This window comes from Mastigoproctus giganteus, chromosome 3 (assembly GCF_048544385.1).
Source record: "Mastigoproctus giganteus isolate SK-2022 chromosome 3, ASM4854438v1, whole genome shotgun sequence".
NCBI lineage: Eukaryota > Metazoa > Arthropoda > Arachnida > Uropygi > Thelyphonidae > Mastigoproctus > Mastigoproctus giganteus.
Genome location: NC_143577.1, coordinates 142,023,393 through 142,042,055, shown reverse-complemented (window position 1 = coordinate 142,042,055; position 18,663 = coordinate 142,023,393). Strand labels below are relative to the sequence as shown.

Sequence of the window (18,663 nt, the reverse complement as noted above, 5' to 3'; positions counted from 1 at the left end):
TTCTCTTGTATAAGGCAATGGTCAGGCCACACCTTGAGTACTGTATAGAGTCTGTCGGCGTCATTTCAAGAAGGATTTAGAGCCGTCTGAAGTCCATCTTATGGTTTGCCAACTGTTTTTAGTAATTGGTTATCCAGTTTTCTCTCTGATCCTCACTGAGGGTGATGGTAGATGGCACTCTGTCTTCTAACTTCTCCACTAATGCCGGTGTCCACCAAGGTTCAGTTCTTTCCCCCACTTTTTTCCTCTTGTATATCAATGACCTTCTTCCATTAACTGGAAATCCTATCCATAGTTTTGCCGATTATAGCACATTGCATTCAACTTTCCATTTTGAGAAACCTTGTCCTGCTCAATCAGCTTCAACTTCTCTAAAATCTGCTACCAATTCCTTAAATGCCGATCTTCAGGTAATTCTCCAGTGGGGCAAAGACAACTTAGTTGATTTCAACCCTTCTAAAACTCAGTCTTGTCTTATATCTCGCAAAAAGGATTCTTCTACTCCTATGCTTATCTTTAGTGACACTCCGATTTCTAGGCAAAATGATATATCTCTTTTGGGGATTACCCTGACTTCTAATCTCTCTTGGCACAAGCACATTACAAATATTGCTTCCTCTGCATCTAAAAAACTTGGTTTTCTCTTTCGCTCTCGGCATTACTTTTCTTCCAAACAGCTGCTCACCCTGTATAAATCAAATATTCCCACATCTGGGGTGGTGCCCCCAAAACCTCTCTCAGGCTTCTTGATTCCATTCAGAAGAGGGCAGTTAGGTTAATTAATGATTCATCTCCAACAGAGTCTCTCCACTCGCTTTTTCATAGACACACTGTTTCTGCTGCATGCCTCTTCTACAGATACTTCCATGGGCACTGTTTTTCTGAATTGGCTTCTATAATTCCTGCTCTCTCTTTCAAAACAGTCCGAACATGTGCCGCCACTAGCCAACATCGATTTTCTGTCCAACTTCAAACCCACAGAACCAACTTTTCATCTTCCTCATTTATTCATTCAACTGCCGTTTTCTGGAACAACCTTCCTTCATACGTATTTCCTGAAAATTACAATCTACAGAAGTTCAAGTCCAATGTCAACAAATATCTTCTTTCGTTTTTTTAACCTCAAACCCAAGCACTGTACTAAGTACTATAGGTTCTAATACCTCTCGTGTTTGGGATTCACATAAAAAAAAAAAAAAAAAAAAGAGAGTACAGAGTAGGGCAACAAGATTAGTGAATGGAACAAAGGGTTGCTCTTACGAAGAAAGGCTTTAGTTTTGCAAATTACAGTGTCTGGAGACTAGGCACCAGCGAGGTGATCTGATAGAGGTGTATAAAGCCTTGAATGGTTTGAGCATGCTCAGTGCTGATGGGATTCCTCCTTTGCTCAGAATAATCATCTGAGAGGCATAAATTCAAATTGAGGAAAGACAGATGTCGGATAGATGTGCGGAAATTTGCATTTAGCCAGCGGGTAGTTGGTTGGTGGAACAGACTTCCATCCCTTGTTGTGGAAGTTGATAGCCTAAATAAATTTAAGGCTCAGCTGGACAGGTATTTCGAAGGAACGGAGGGGTGAAGTGGAAGTTTTTTTTTTTTTTTTTTTTTTTTGGCCGATGCTGCATAAGCTTGCTTTCTTACATCATTTGCCTCTACCAATGCTAATTATGAAACAATCCTTGGATTCAAGTGCAGTTCCTATGGACTGGAGATGTGTGCTATTGTATCCCCAATTCATAAAGGGGGATCAACATGTGACATGAGTAATTACAGACCCGTCAGCTTAACGTCTGTTCCAGGAAAAATAATGGTGTCATTGGTTAAAGAAACCATCTGGACAAGAATATAATTATACTGCAAGCACTGCATGGATTTGTTAAGTCTTCTCTAACTAATCTAATGCAGTGACTAAGGAACTATACGCAATAAAAAAGTTTGATATCATAGACTTTGATTTCTGGATGGCTTTTAATATTGTTGCAGATAAAAGATTGCTGTATAATCTGATGCTGAAATTAACTGTAATTTACTGCTATGTATAAAGAGGTGGTTAAGTGGAAGAAGACAGAGAGTGGTTATCACTGGGCACTGCTCTTTGTGGATTAATGTTGTCAGTGGAGTTCGTCAGGGTTTAGTGCTGGTTCCAATGTTGTTTTTTAATATTTATTAATTTTGCTGATGGTATATTAGGCTTATGTCACAGTTTGCAGATGACACAGAGGTTGGCAGGGTGGTTAATGACAGTAATTATTGTATATTATTGAATCAAGATTTAGAAAAATTAGGTCAGTTGGCTGAGAAATGGTAGTTGAAGTTTAACATCGACAAATATAAGATATTGCATATGTGTAGTAATCCCAGAGTATTTTATCAACTGTGGAACTACACTCAAGGTATTATTATTATTATTAGCCATTTGGTACAAGGAAGCCTGAGGCTTATGCTGCACCAGCCAAAAAAAAAAATTTCTAAATTACCCTGTGAGAGAGAGAGAGAGAGAGAACAAGTCAGAAGAAGAAGGGAATCGCCAAGAAAGAGAAGAATGATGATATCCATCTCAGGACCCTAGGTATGCCAAGCTCATACTCACCAGATGTGAGCCTCTGGGGTTGTATTAGAAAAGGAAAAAGACCTGGTTGTAATTGTGCAATTAGATATGAAATTCTCTGAGCAGTGGAGGTGTGCTGCCAGGACAGCTCAAGGTTTTTGTCAATGACATACAAAAACTTTGCTAGTAGGGATAAAGAGATGATTATCACATTATACAAGGGCATAGTTAGGCCTCATTGGAAGAATCCAGACCTGTATTGTATGCAGGTCTGGATTCTTCACTTTGGAAGGATATAGATCTGGTGGAAAGGTGCATAGAAGGGCAACCCAGATTGGTGAAGAGTACGAAAGGGTGCTCTTACCTATAAAGGCTTCCATTTTTTCAGATTTTAGCATCTGGAGACTAGGTACCTGCGTGATCTGATTAAGGCCTTGAATGGATTAAATAAGCTGAATGTGAATGGCATTTTTCCACTTTTTGAGTCTACACACACATAAGGAGGCATAAATTTAAGTTGGGGTAGGAATGGTTTAGGATAGATGTGTGGAATTTTGCTTCAGGCAGCAAGTGTTTGATTGTTGGAATAGGCTTCCACCTGTTGTTGTGGTGGAAATAGATGGTTTGAATAAATTCAAGGAAGAACTAGAGACATTCTTGAATTGTAAGGATGGGTGAAGTGGTTTTTTTTTTTTTTGCTATATAAGCTTGCTTTCTTGCATCATTTGCTACTGCTACTAATATCTGGAAAGTTAAAATACCTCATGATGAGACATTATGATCTACTGACCTACACTGTTTGTCTGTGTAAGTAATTCATTTTACTCATGATAATCATTTGGCCCAGTAACTCGACTGGTCTCATGTTTGTTTCTCCAATGCTTATGTTACACCAAACTGACTGAAAATTGCTATGCCAACTAATATAAGCTTTGTGCGCTGCCTTAGAATGTAAATGTTTCATACCTAACCCTCCTCCCCCCCCTTCTCATCTAGCAGTTACTAACAGGGATCTAAATATTTTGTAATAACTGAGAGGAAATAAGTGAAAGAGAAATTGTTGAAACAAAATGTAAACAAGGCATCTTGTTGTACAAGATAGTTTAAGCTAGAGGGCAGCAAAATTGGTAAGCAAGCCATCAGAAATAATTATGAAAGAAACATTGGATTTAGGGGAGGTTCATGTGAACTGGAAATATGCTTGTATATATATTCCCAGTTCATAAAGGGAGATCAAAGAGTGAAATGAATAATTACAGAGCTGTTAGCTTGACTTCTGTTCCAGGGAAAATAATCAAGCCACTGGTTAAGGAAGTGTTGTAGGTCCATCTAGACAGGAATGCAGTGATACTGCAGTCATAGCATGGATTTGTTAAGGAGGATCTTGTCTTGCCAGATCGATCTGGTTGGATATTATGATACATTAACGATGATACTGGATGCCAAAAATAACTTTTATGTGTACTTAGATTAAATCAAAGTTTTTGATAGCACTATGTACAACTGCTTATAAAAAAATGCAGCAGTGTGACCTTAAGGGCAAGTTACTGCTATGGTAAAGGGATTGTTATCAGAGGGCACTGCACTTCATAGACAAATGTTATTTTTGGAGTCCCCATGGGGTTCAGTGTTGTGCCCATTATTGTTTTTTATATTTTTTAATGATATTGGTGAAGGCACATCAGGCTTGATGTCTACGTTTGCAGATGTTACAACGGTTGGCAGGGTTGTTAATGATAACAAGGCGTGCTACTTCAACAAGATCTAGAAACATTAGTCAGATTAACTGAGAAATGGCAGTTGAAATTTCATATTGACAAATTCAAGGTACTGTATATGGGTGGTATTAAACCCAGAATAACATACCAATTAGTGCAGAATGAAAAAAATCTTGGAGATACTTTTGCCATCACACATGAAGTTCTCTGAGCAGTGCAGACTCGCTATTAGGACATCTTCTGGGGTTTTGTCAGGGATATACATGAATTTTGCCAGCACGGATAAGTAGGTAATTATCCCATTGTGCACACACTAATCCAAAAAAATACGAACCTTTATTCAGTATCAAATTGGGCACCTTCATTTTGAATAACCGCAAATGTGCAGCACTTCGTGGGTTCTATAAGGCGTTTTAGTGTATTTTGTCTAATTGTAAATGTTCTTCTAACAAAATATTGCGTAGCTGCAACAGGGTTGAAGAAAGAGGGCTTCGTTGCCTAATTGCTCTTTCCAGTATACTCCCCACAGTATCTTTCCCCACACTTTCTCAATAGGATTGAGATCAGGTGAATGTGAGAGTCTGGGTAACAAGGTGGAAATCTGTGTCATGTTCTTTGTACCATTTTTCCTCAATTCTGGCACAATGATATTACCTTGTCAGCCATAAAGTGGTCTTCGCGTTCAAAAGACTAGGGACCTGCGAGGAGATCTGATTGAGGTGTTTAAAGCTTTGAATGGATTGAGTAAGGTCAATGCTGATGAGCTTACTCAATCGATTCATGATGACGTCCTTTTGCTCAAACTATGTACATGAGGTGGCATAAATTCAAACTGAGGAGGAATGGTTTTAGGCTAGATTGTGTGGAAATTTGCCTTAAATTACTGGGTAGTTGATTGTTAGAACAGTTTTCTATCTGGTGTTATGGAAGTGGGTAGTTTGAATATATTCAAGGTAAAACTAGACAAACTATTGGAGGAGATGAACAATAAGAAAAATTGATCAAATATATGCAAATAACAAATTCACTAGAAATTTGAAGAGTCTATTGACGAGGCTAGTAGGAGCCAGATGTATTCAAAGCTGCTAAGTTGACTTTATTTATTGATTTGAAATTATTGTTTTAGTATAAATTTTGATTTAAATTTACTAGTATAGTATTTTTATGTGATTTTCTGATTAATTTGGGGCATTTATTCTTTAATTGCCTAGAAAACCATAGTCGATTTCTGTCGGCATTAAATCAACATCCATTGTTTTTGTATCGATATAGCAGATACTGGAAGTTTCTATGTAACTTGTAGCAGTGTAATCAGTATCAGCAGAGGGTTATATATTATAGCACTACTTACGTGTTTTAATAGGCGCCTCCGTAGCCAGGTGGGAAGGAGCAGCAGTGCTTAGCACACGCTTTTTTTATTAGACCGGAGTTCGAGCCCGTCACTACCAAATACGGAGGATGCGGAAAGGTCAGGGAATGACCACTGCACATTCCCGGAGCAATACGGCCTTAGTTGCTAATGCTCCTAAAAACCAAATAACAACAACAACAACAACAACGTGCTTTAATAATTTAACTTGTCACGTATATCGTAACGAACGACAATAATATTTGTAGAGCTTAACGTGCGCACGCGCACGCGCGCACACACACACACACACACACACAATGCTGATTGGATTCTTCTTCTTGCCTGGATTCATTACCTGAGGTGACAAATTCAAATTGAGTTTGAAATTCAAATTCAAATTCATTACCTGAGGTGACAAATTCAAAGCGAATGGATCGGTGGTTTTTTTTTTTTTTTTTTTTGGCTGTTGCTGCTAAGCTTGCTTTCTTGCATCATGTGCCTCTTTTTAATACTAATCTGAAACAAAAGGTTATCAAAAATTAAATCAGTTCTAAGCAATAAGAAAAATTCTTTTTTGTAGTATCATGACCACACATTAGCATGCTCAAGCACAACTCTATTTTTTTTAAACGATGTAGTGTATGAGGAAACAAACCTTAAGCTATAGTTATGAGGACATAACTATACTTTGAAGACAGCCCTGGATTCATAGGCTGTCCTCAAAGACTGGAAGTGTGCTAATGTCTCTCTTACTGACAAAGGGGGCTTCGAGACCAAAGTTCAATGGGAAGTATTGTAGTCAGTGGCTAAAGAAGTAAATCAAAGTGTGTCTTTATAGAAATATGGTTATATGGAAATCGTAGCATGGATTTGTTAATGGGAGATCTTGTTCGAACATTTTGATTGGCTACTATGAGGTATTTGTGAAGGAGCTGGGCTAAAAAATTAAAAAATAATAATAATAAATAATGATTTTGATATTTTATATTTAGTGCTTATATATACTTATTTTATACTTTCTTTTAATGCTGTTTTACATGAATAACTGCTGTACAAATTAGAGAAGTGTGGCATCTGGGCAGGTTACTTCTATGAATAAGGAGATGATTGAGTGGGCTTTGTAGGAGGAAGAGCATGTTTTTTAATGCCTACTGTCCTCTATAGACTAATGTTATGATTGGATTCCTTAGGATCCGATATTTGGCCATTACTGGTTTTAATATTTATTTATGATAATTAATTGATGAAGGTATATCAAGTTCAAAGTCAGAGGTTACAGATGATAAGGTGGATTAATAATAGTAATCAGGGTATACTACTCCATCAAGACCTGAATAAATTATGCAGTTGGCTAAAAATGGCAATTAGGGTCTACATTAAAAAAAAAAAAAAAAAAAAAAGAAATAAATAATAGTCTTGATTTGTTTAGCAGCAATACCAAGATAACAACCATTTGGATGGTATTAAACTCAAGGCTGTAGAGAATGAAAAGACTAGGGGTAAATGTCCAGTCTGCTGTGCAGTTCTCTGAACAGTGCAGACAGTCTACTTGGACAGCTTATGGAGTTTTTGGCAGTGATATACAGAAATTTTGTCAGGGAAAAAAAAGTAATCATCCTGTTGTATAAGGCAATGGTAGGTCACATTTTGAATATTGCATGCTGGTTTGGAAATCTCATTTTAGGAATGATGTTGATTGTTTTGAATGGAAACAGAGAAGTTCAACAAATGTTGAACTTCTGTGTTTCCATTCAATTTTTGTCAATATTTGTCAGCTGAAGAGATGGGTTAATGTTTATGTGTGTTCAAGGCTTTGTATGGTTTGAGTAAATTAGATGCTGGGGCTTCTCCACTCTTTCTTGGATGGCGCGCGCACACACACACACACACACACACACACACACACACACACACACACACACACACACACACACACACACACACACACACACACAAATTAATTTGGGTAATGATGGTTGCAGGATAGAGCAGAAATTTGCTTATAACTAGAGAGTAATTGATTGCTGGAACTTCCACCTGGTATCATCGAAGTGGGTAATTTGAATAAATTTAAGTATTGTAAAAGTTATTAGATGTGCTGGACAAATGAAGTCTGTAATTTTTTTTTTTTATATGGCAGATGTATATAAGCTTTCATCTTTGTATCATTTCACCACTACAAAAGAAATTTTCTTTAACAGGGAAGTACCAAACTAATACCTAATCAAAAAAAAAAAAAAAAAAAAAAAAAAAGAAAGAAAAGTTATTTGGTAATTGAATTTGCATATTATTACAAACTTGATGTTATTTAATGCACTCCAAGCATACGATGCATGTTGTTACAGATTTCCTTTGAAATTACTGACAGACTGTTTTTGTTTTACTGTGTTCTATTCTAAGACAGAATGGGGGGCCCTCCATTTCTTTTCAATTTTATTATGGTTGAAATAGGAGTTGCTTATTCTTTAAACAGACAATCAGCCAAAAAAAAAAAAAAAAAACCCATCCCATTTCACCCATCTGGCCACTCCAAATGTTTGTCTAGTTCAGTCTTAAATTGATTTAAGCTGTCAACTTCTGGAACAACAGATGGAAGTCTATTCCAGCAATCAACTACCTGCTGGCTAAAGGCAAACTTCTGCACATCTATTCTACAACTGTCTTTCCTCAATTTGAATCTATGCCCTCAAAGGTTCTTAATCTGAGCAAGCGGAAGTATCCCATCAGCATTGAGCCTGCTCAAACCATTCAAGGCCATATACACCTGAATCAGATCACCTTGCAAGTCCCTAGTCTCCAGATGCTGCAACTTGCAGAACTTAGCCTTTCTTCGTAAGTGCACCCCTTTATCCTTTCACCAATCTTGTTACCCTTCTCTGTACTCGTTCTAGCAACTCTATATCCTTCCTAAAATGAGGCCTCCAGACTTGTACGCAGTACTCAAGGTGTGGCCTGACCATTGCCTTATACAAAGGGATAATCACCTCCTTGTCTCTTCTAGCAAAATTCCTATATATCATTGACAAAACTTCATGACCTTCTCTGGCAGCCCATCTGCATTGCTCAGAGAACTTCATATCTGACTGCACAATTACCCCCAGGTCTGCTTCATTCTCTAACTCCCTGAGTGTAGAACCATACAGTTGGTAAGTTTCTCTTGGGTTACTTGCTACCCATATGCAGTACTTTGCATTTGTCAATGCTAAACTTCAATTGCCACTTCTCAACCCATCTGCCTAACTTTTGTAGATCCTGTTGCAGTAGCATACTGTCTTTGCTGTCATTAACAACTGTGCCAACCTTTGTATCATCTGCAAACTTGGACTTTAACCCTGATGTACAGGGTGGCCACTGAAAGACTGAAGGGTTTGAAAAAGTCATAACTTGTTCATTTTTAATCTTTTTTATTTTATTTTTTTACAGGTTATAGCGCAACCCTTGGGGATAAAAATGGCTTAAAATTAAAAAACCCAACGAGTAAAACTTGTTGAGTTTTTCTATTCCAGAGAAAGATCAATTATTGAAACTCAGAGAAAATACCGGCAACATTTTAAAGTCCTCCTAGCGATAACATAATTCGGAACCTAATTGCCCGGTTTGAAAGAACTGGATCAGTCGGCGATCTTCCAGGAAGAGATCCTAAGCGCACTGTGCGCACTGATGCAGAGGTGGAAGCTGTACGGATCCTCAAGGCAGAGTGTCCTTGAGGATCCGTCTGCCTCTACCCGTCGTCTCTCTGCTCAACTAGGCATCGCCAGAACATCGTTTCAGAAGATTCTGAAAGGGTGGTCAGTCTTTCAGTGGCCACATTTTAATCTCCAAGGGATGCTCTATAACCTGTAAAAAAAGAAAATAAAAAAGATTAAAAATTAACAAGTTATGACTTTTTCAAACCCTTCAGTCTTTCACCCTATTCCTTCATCGACATCATTGATAAATATACAAGACATCAATGGGCCCAGCACCGAGCCCTGGGGGACTCCACTAGTAACATTAGTCCATGTAGAGCAGTGCCCATTTATTACCACTCAACCATCCCTTTATCCATTGCAGCAGTTTGCCCCAGGGGCTCTCATCTGGTGAGTATGGGCTTGGCACACCCAGGGTCCTGAGCTGGATATCATCATTCTTCTCTTCTCTTCCATTCCCTACTACTTCTGACTTTCATTCTCTCTCTTTCTCTCTCTCTCTCTCTCTCTCTCTCTCTCTCTCTCTCTCTCTCTCTCTCTCTCTCTCTCTCTGGGTAATTCAGAAATTTTTTTTTGGCTGGTGCAGCATAAGCCTCAGGCTTCCTTGCACTATATGGCTATTAATAAATTAATAATAAAATAATAATGCCATATTGCTCCAATTTGTACAGCAGTCTTCCATGTGCAACAGTATCAAAAGCTTTCCTGAAATTCAAGTACAGGTTGACCATCACTAATCCGGCCACCGGTAATCTGGTTCCACTGCTAATTCAGACATAATTTCAAATTTCCCGGATCGGCACACTGACCTGCCGCTACTGTTTTGGTGGCGTTGGTTTCAGCATTAGCTGTCGGCACAAACTTGTAAACACTGGCAAGCCATTCCTACCTGTTTTTTCTGCATTTATTATTATTATAACCTGCTCACATTTAGCCCCAGCCATGGTTCTAATGCATAAAGGAAGTGCCTCTCGTGGTGTAAAGCGCAAACACCATACATTGTCCACAAGAGATAAAGTTGAACTTCTGAAAAAACTCTACAGCGGTGTGTCCTGTGAGAAGTTTAACTCTGCTTAATTGTAAATTCCTGCAATTTCTCTCAGTTCCTCTTATTTTAGTATATTTTCTTTTAGCCATTCCTTTTTAGATTTTTTTTTTTTTTACAACACACTTGTACAAACTTGCAGAAAAACAACACAATATGATGGATAATACAGCATGCTAACGAACTTTTTCTCACAAAATCTCAACCAATACTGACAAACTTATTGCAACGTTTGAGTTTATTTTATCGCAATTAGTTTTATTGCAGGGCTCGCCGTGCATGCAATAAACTAATCATAAACGACCTTCATATGTATGCAATAAACTGTATGCCGTAATAGTGTCACACATATGCGACCAACATGGCTTCTCAAGAAATAAAGTAACCTAATGGGCCACGTCGGCCACATATATGCGACATAAAGTCTCTTTTTTTTTAATATTTTAAACAAAAAAAATGACAACACTGACATTACAATATTTATTTTAGAATTACTAATCAAATTATTTGCTAAATATTTTTTGGCCCCTGGGGAATTTTTTCTTAAACTAGCTTGGTAGTCAAGGTGTTAAAACTAGGAGGTGGTTAGCTGTTGAGTAAACTGTATGTGCTAAAATTACCACTGGTGATCCGGCAATCTCACTAATCCAACACCCCACAGGTCCTAATGCTGCTGGATTAGTGACTGTCGACCTATATATGATATCAGAATTATTTTTTGCATCCAGTTCCTTTGTGGCCACATCGTTAGTGTCCAATCAAATTGGTCAGACAAGACTTCCTCTTAACAAACCCATGCTGTGTCTGAACTATTACTGCAGTCTTGTCTATCCTGTATGATCCTGTATCACTTCTTTAACCAGTGACTCCATTATTTTCTCCACAACAGAAGTTAAACTAACAGGTCTATAATTATTTGTGTCACCCTTTGCACCCTCTTTGTGAATTGGGGATACATTTGCACATCTCCAGTCCATGGGGACCTCTCCTGACTTTAAGGATGCTCCCATAATTATGGCTACCGGTTTGCTTACTTCCCTTGCTGCCTCCTTCAATATAACTGGATAGATTCCATCTACCCCAGGTGCCTTTTTTATGGGTATTTCAAATTTTATGTGAGAGTTTAGTGATCATACAGTAGACACAGTGTTTAATGACAGTAATCTGGGTATTAAATTGAGTGGATGAGCCAAAAATTGCAATTAAGGTTTAACATTAATAAATTCGAGATACTGCATTTGAGTAGCAGTAATCCCAGCATAACATACCACTTAGGCACCATACCATACTGGTAGCAGCATAACAAAGATAGTTAATAAGGAAAAAAGACCTAGGGACAATTTTGTAGTGAATATGAAATTGAAAAAGCTAAACAGGTGGCTGGAACATCCCGTGGGGTTTCTGTCAGTGATATATATAAACATTGCCAGGAAAAAAAAAAAAACTCTGAATTGATTATTCCATTCTTGAATGCTGCATACGGGTTTGGTTATTTTAGGAAAGACAGATCTCTTTGAGAGGGTGCAGAGAAGAGAAAAAAGATTATTGTAAGAATATTATCTGGGGGCATCAAACAATATTCTTACCAAGAAAGACTGGGATTTTGTAAATTGCAATCTGGAAATTACATATCTCAGTCTTGTAATGGAAGTGTATAAAATGCTTTAAAAGGGTTAAGTAAATTAAATGCTGTTGGCATCTTTACTCTCTTTCTTAGATGACATAAATTTCAGTTGAAAAAGAATAGTTGCAGAATAGCTGTACCGAAATTTCCATTTAGCAAAATAGTGATTGGCGGAATAAACTTTTAACTGATGTTATGTGGATAGTTCGATTAAATTTATAGAAGGTTTGGACAAATTATTGAAGTTTTTTTTTTTTTTTAAACTTGTTTTTTTTTTTTTTTTAGTGGGTGCTGCTCTCTAAGCTTTGCTTCCTTGCAATCGCATTGCTGATACTAAATGCAAAATACATGTTGCTAATACTAATACTAAATACAGTTGCTAATACAGGAAGAAACCAGTATTACTTACACTTTTGGAATTACCTTTTTTCATCTTTCAAATTTAGTGTTGTGTTATCTTCCCTGTCTTTTTGTGACCGGTTGTGTAATTTATTAAGGCCATTTATAAATTATGTAATAAAAACATTTTAGTTGTTGGATCTCAAATAAAATATTATGATGCATTATAACATTTTATGATCGAATTTTGGATAACTTTTTTTCAATTACAAATGTAATAATTACAATTAACTTTTTAAAAATGCAGTTTGAATGTAAGTATTTTGTTATGTAATGAAACATGCATAGAAGAGGTGTTACCATGTGAGTGCTATGTGAAGTATTTAATAAATTAAAAAACATTATGCAATTTGTGAATTGTCCTTGTGTATTATTGGGGGAGGGCAGTAAAACTGTTCCTATAAAGTGGTGATGGGGAGTATTTTTTTAATATTTTTTTTTTTTTTAAGAAAAGTAAAATTGGACTGAAGTTCCTTTTTTTTTTTTTTTAAAGTGTTTTCTCAGTCATTTTTATGACAGGCTATATGCTAGTTATTTTATAATACTTTAGGATAATTATATATATTCCTTTCAGTTGGATAGGTTGCGTTTATCACGTGAACATGAAGAAAGGTTAGACCAGCAAGCTCAAAGATATGAAGAAAGGTTAACGGAGTTGCACAGTATTATTGCAGAATTATCAAAGAAGCTTGAAGTTCAAAGAGCAAATGTGATCAAGTATGATTAATTATAATGTAATTTTATACAAGAATAAGAATATCGTGAGATTGTTTTTATCGATTGTAGTTTCCCCATGTATTTAGTATATTAGTTCTATGAATTTTAAATTGCTGGGTGTACTGTTTGTTTTACTATACATAAGTTGTGCATGTGGTGGTGCATGAATAGTATTTTTAAAACTTGTGTCCAGGTATGAGAGTGGCACATGTTTGGAGTCATCCATTTATACTTTAATTAACATTGTATACCAGTGTTACTTAAAATATTGCCAATTTTTATAGGGCTTGTGGAAGAATTTTGAAAATGAACTGTAGTCAAATTAGATATATGGAACTATAGCTTATACCTCACTTCCATATGCACAGGATATGGAGGTGAGGTACAATGATATTTTAATCTGATACGGCTTTGAATCTCCTATCACAGTTTGCTGTCATATATGTAAACCACCCTGTTTATTTAAAATTAAGTACATATATTAAAAAAAATTACTCTCATTATACCAAATTATTCACAAAGTAATTACCTAAAGTTAACCTAGCAAAACTGGTATAGAGATTACAGAAACAGGTAGATATAATACATTCCTCTAGTATGGTTATATGTCTGCTCAAAGCCCCTGGGGAAGTAGCAAATGTATGGCCATTAATTTTCACTAACTTTTGCTAATTTTCTCCAACTTTCTCTTCATTTCTCCATCTTTGTATTAAATTTTGTTTTTATATATATCTATGTTATATATAAGGCTGTCCACACCAGGGCTAGATTTATATATAACTAGAAGCTTGGTTGGGGTCACTGCAAACCTGATGCTCCCAAGTAGTACAATAATTTAAAAAGTAATAATGTATAAATAAGTTAAGTACATATATAAAACATGCACATATAATGTCTAATTGTCACTGTACAATAGCACTTAGGTAGGAGCTAATACTCTCATTTACGCTATTTAAAACTTTAATATTTAGATCTCATTGTCATTAGACACAATTACAATATATATATATATATATATATATATATAAAACATAGAAATAAATGATAAAGGACATAGTAAGATGGGAAAGTTATTAACAACAACGTGCCATGCCTAATGGAAGATATGAGAAGAAAAGAATGTTAAGATCCTAATGAATTAAGTGGAAAAATTGGCTGAATTGATAAGCCAAATCATATTTACAAAAGCTAGAAAAAAGTGGTAATTAATGCATATTAAAAAGTAGAATAAATAGAAATGAAAATAATGAAAATAAAAAAGAAATGAAAATAATGAAAATAAAAATTGGTACATAGATCAGGTATTTCATCAGGGGACTACACCCGATCATGTACCAAAATACTGCGTTTCTATACAAACCCATGCCGATGGAGGTAGCAATAAATTAAAAAAAAAAAAAAAATTAAAAATTAAAATTTTATGAAACCTTCATAGACATGAGTGAGGTAGCCCCAACGCAGTGTGTATATTTTAAGTAAACCGTTAAATTAAAAGGTGTAATTAAAAGGTGTACCAGGCAGCAGCATAGAAAAGGGAAGTAATACAAGGTATGGGTGGGAAAAAAGATAGTAGTAAAAAAAGGAGGCGAAAATAGCGAGAATAAGAAAAGAAGGAATGTCCGAATCACCCTCGTATTGCACTAATAGTTCAACGGACGGAAAAAGCAGAATAGAAAGTATAAAGACGTAAAGAGAAGGAAAAGATTTTAAAGATACTAGGCAAGCTGGGGTCGTAAGTACCCAACCTCTTAGAGAGGGCCTTGGCTGTGAAGGTGTTAGTAGAAGAGGAAAATTAATACTGCTAGCCTGTGAAATATTTTGTTAATGTCACATGTAAAAAAAAAAAAAAAACTAGTATAAAATTACATACCTTTAAAATTATGTAGCATCAATTAGTAGAATTATGTAGCGTCAATTAGTAAAATTATGTAGGATCAATTAGTAAAATGCATAATAAACATGATTAATAAATAGAATACAAACAAGGAGAGGTTGCTTAGTAGAAAAATAATAATGGACGCCCTCTATAGTTAAAAGTGAGGAAAAGGTCCGAATAATAATTAAAAATAATTAAGCAAAAATAATTAAAATAAAATAATGGAAAAAATTAAATAGATAAAACTTAAAAGGTAACTTAGAAAGTGAAAAGACATGAGCATCGTTCAGAATAGAAGTCATATGATGTGATCACTTTCAAAGTGGTGGGAATACCACCATTTAAATTTACAACTATACATCTGTACAAATTATCATGTTAACCCTAATCAAAATGAGATATAGTGAAACCGAATTTATGTTTAATGAAGTTAGAAAGATTTTTAATAATACGATTTATAAAATTAATAGGAATATCATTTAAACATAATTTGGTATATAGGCCGTTTAAAGCTTTGATAAAAAGTGTTTGATTGCTGCTAAGATACGCAAGACGTAAAATTTGTGTATGGATGATATTTCTATGAACTGTAATGGAAATATTAGAGTTCCAATTTGTTAAATAAATAATGTTGAAATTAAATTGACTTCTTTTATCAAATACTTCCAAGGTATTACGAAGAGGTGAATTATTTAAAGTAATGCTTAAATCGAGAAAGTTTGCGTGTTGGTTACCATTATTTTCTTTGTTTAAGGTAAGTTCAGTAGGATATATCAATTTAGCAATATTTTCAAAATGATAATTTAAAATCAAGATATCATCAACATATCTAAATGCGAAGAAATTAAGGTTTGGATTGTTATTAGTATAAAGATCTTCGTAGTAATGTAGAAATAAGTTGGAAACTATACTGGAAATTTGTGAGCCCATGGGAACTCCTATTGATTGTCTATAGGTATTACTGCCATCGTAAATATAGTTATTAAGAATACATAAGTTGATATAATTATTCCAGACAATCTCATCCACGGGTAGAACGTGCTTGTATTTAAGATATAATTGATTGAGTACAGAGATAATTAAATGATGTGGTAAGGAAGTAAATAAATTAGTAAAATCATAGGTTTCGATACTAAAGATTTTGGCATTAGAATTGAAGATTTTAATGATGTTGTGGTTATTATTAATGATCCAGGTTGATGGAATATTAATGAAGATGGTAGTTAGTAGTTTAAAAAATTGTTTACCTGGAAGATAACAACCGCTTTTTTTGGCACTAGTGATGAATCTAAAGCCAACAGGATCTTTGTGGAACTTGGCAATCATATATAGGAATGGTAATGTAGAATTGCGCATTTTGGTATGTAGTTTTTTATGCAAAGCTATAAGTTTTTTGATGGTCGTATTAATGCCAAGATTACAGCGTAAAAATGTGGTACTGCTGTCGACTTCCTTTTTAAGAGTAGTATAGTAGAACTGCTTACAAAAGATTGCGAAGTTGTTAGAAGCTTTATCTACAGGGGTGATGATAAATTTTCCTTGTAGATCTGAGATGGCATTTTTGAGATTAGAGTGTTTAATATGTGAATTATTATACAAGTTGTGACATTTCGAAACTGATTTTATAATATCTTGATAAACCACATTTATCCAGTTATAGAATGCCTCATGGGGTATCGTATATTTTTGAGCTAATTTGTTGCAGAAATTTAAGATATTAATATATAAGTCCTTATATATATTTCTTAGATAGGCTTTATGAATAGGTCTGAATTTGAATCCTTTTTCCATGGCCAATTTGAGGGGGATGTTGTTGACAATATCCAAATTGCCAGTGATTATGTGCCCATGATGTTGGTTTTTGAAAGGAGCATATATAGAATCATTACAGTGACATGGAAGATCCGAAAGTTTCAAATTGCCTAAATTGGTGGCTGTAGTTTTATAGTTGCAAATTTTGAGTCCGATAGGAGACTCATAATTGAAACGGTGCTGGATGTTAAACTTGAAATTATTATAAAATGGGAGGAGGTTGTTGTGATGATTTAGCAAATGATGCCAAGGAATTTTGTCAAACCATTTATGTGTAAATTTAATAATACAGTATTCATTACTATATGTAGTAATGGAGCCTAGTCTAAAAAGAGAGATATCTGAAATGATGTGTTTAAGTTGGATATTTTTGAATTTGAAATTATTAATATACAAAGTTAAGGCTTTTAGTATAGAGTTTTTGATGTTGAAAAGAAAAAGAGAAATTTTATGTACATCGAGAATGGTATTGTCCCATGAGCAAATAATATCATGAAAATTATGCCGAGTATGTCGGAAAAGTTTAAATTTCTCTTTTTCTTTTCAACATCAAAAACTCTATACTAAAAGCCTTAACTTTGTATATTAATAATTTCAAATTCAAAAATATCCAACTTAAACACATCATTTCAGATATCTCTCTTTTTAGACTAGGCTCCATTACTACATATAGTAATGAATACTGTATTATTAAATTTACACATAAATGGTTTGACAAAATTCCTTGGCATCATTTGCTAAATCATCACAACAACCTCCTCCCATTTTATAATAATTTCAAGTTTAACATCCAGCACCGTTTCAATTATGAGTCTCCTATCGGACTCAAAATTTGCAACTATAAAACTACAGCCACCAATTTAGGCAATTTGAAACTTTCGGATCTTCCATGTCACTGTAATGATTCTATATATGCTCCTTTCAAAAACCAACATCATGGGCACATAATCACTGGCAATTTGGATATTGTCAACAACATCCCCCTCAAATTGGCCATGGAAAAAGGATTCAAATTCAGACCTATTCATAAAGCCTATCTAAGAAATATATATAAGGACTTATATATTAATATCTTAAATTTCTGCAACAAATTAGCTCAAAAATATACGATACCCCATGAGGCATTCTATAACTGGATAAATGTGGTTTATCAAGATATTATAAAATCAGTTTCGAAATGTCACAACTTGTATAATAATTCACATATTAAACACTCTAATCTCAAAAATGCCATCTCAGATCTACAAGGAAAATTTATCATCACCCCTGTAGATAAAGCTTCTAACAACTTCGCAATCTTTTGTAAGCAGTTCTACTATACTACTCTTAAAAAGGAAGTCGACAGCAGTACCACATTTTTACGCTGTAATCTTGGCATTAATACGACCATCAAAAAACTTATAGCTTTGCATAAAAAACTACATACCAAAATGCGCAATTCTACATTACCATTCCTATATATGATTGCCAAGTTCCACAAAGATCCTGTTGGCTTTAGATTCATCACTAGTGCCAAAAAAAGCGGTTGTTATCTTCCAGGTAAACAATTTTTTAAACTACTAACTACCATCTTCATTAATATTCCATCAACCTGGATCATTAATAATAACCACAACATCATTAAAATCTTCAATTCTAATGCCAAAATCTTTAGTATCGAAACCTATGATTTTACTAATTTATTTACTTCCTTACCACATCATTTAATTATCTCTGTACTCAATCAATTATATCTTAAATACAAGCACGTTCTACCCGTGGATGAGATTGTCTGGAATAATTATATCAACTTATGTATTCTTAATAACTATATTTACGATGGCAGTAATACCTATAGACAATCAATAGGAGTTCCCATGGGCTCACAAATTTCCAGTATAGTTT

The 18,663-nt window shown here is 35.0% G+C and overlaps 1 protein-coding gene across 3 annotated transcripts in view; it reads left to right on the top strand.

Moving 5' to 3' along the window:
• Positions 1-18,663, top strand: part of LOC150088294 (colorectal mutant cancer protein) — a 498,699-nt gene that overhangs the window by 204,346 nt on the left and 275,690 nt on the right. For all 3 annotated transcript variants that reach the window (XM_090369448.1, XM_090369449.1, XM_090369450.1), the window contains one exon: positions 12,949-13,091. In XM_090369448.1, the coding sequence (XP_090225574.1) occupies positions 12,949-13,091 (143 nt within the window). The remainder of the gene's footprint in view (positions 1-12,948; positions 13,092-18,663) is intronic.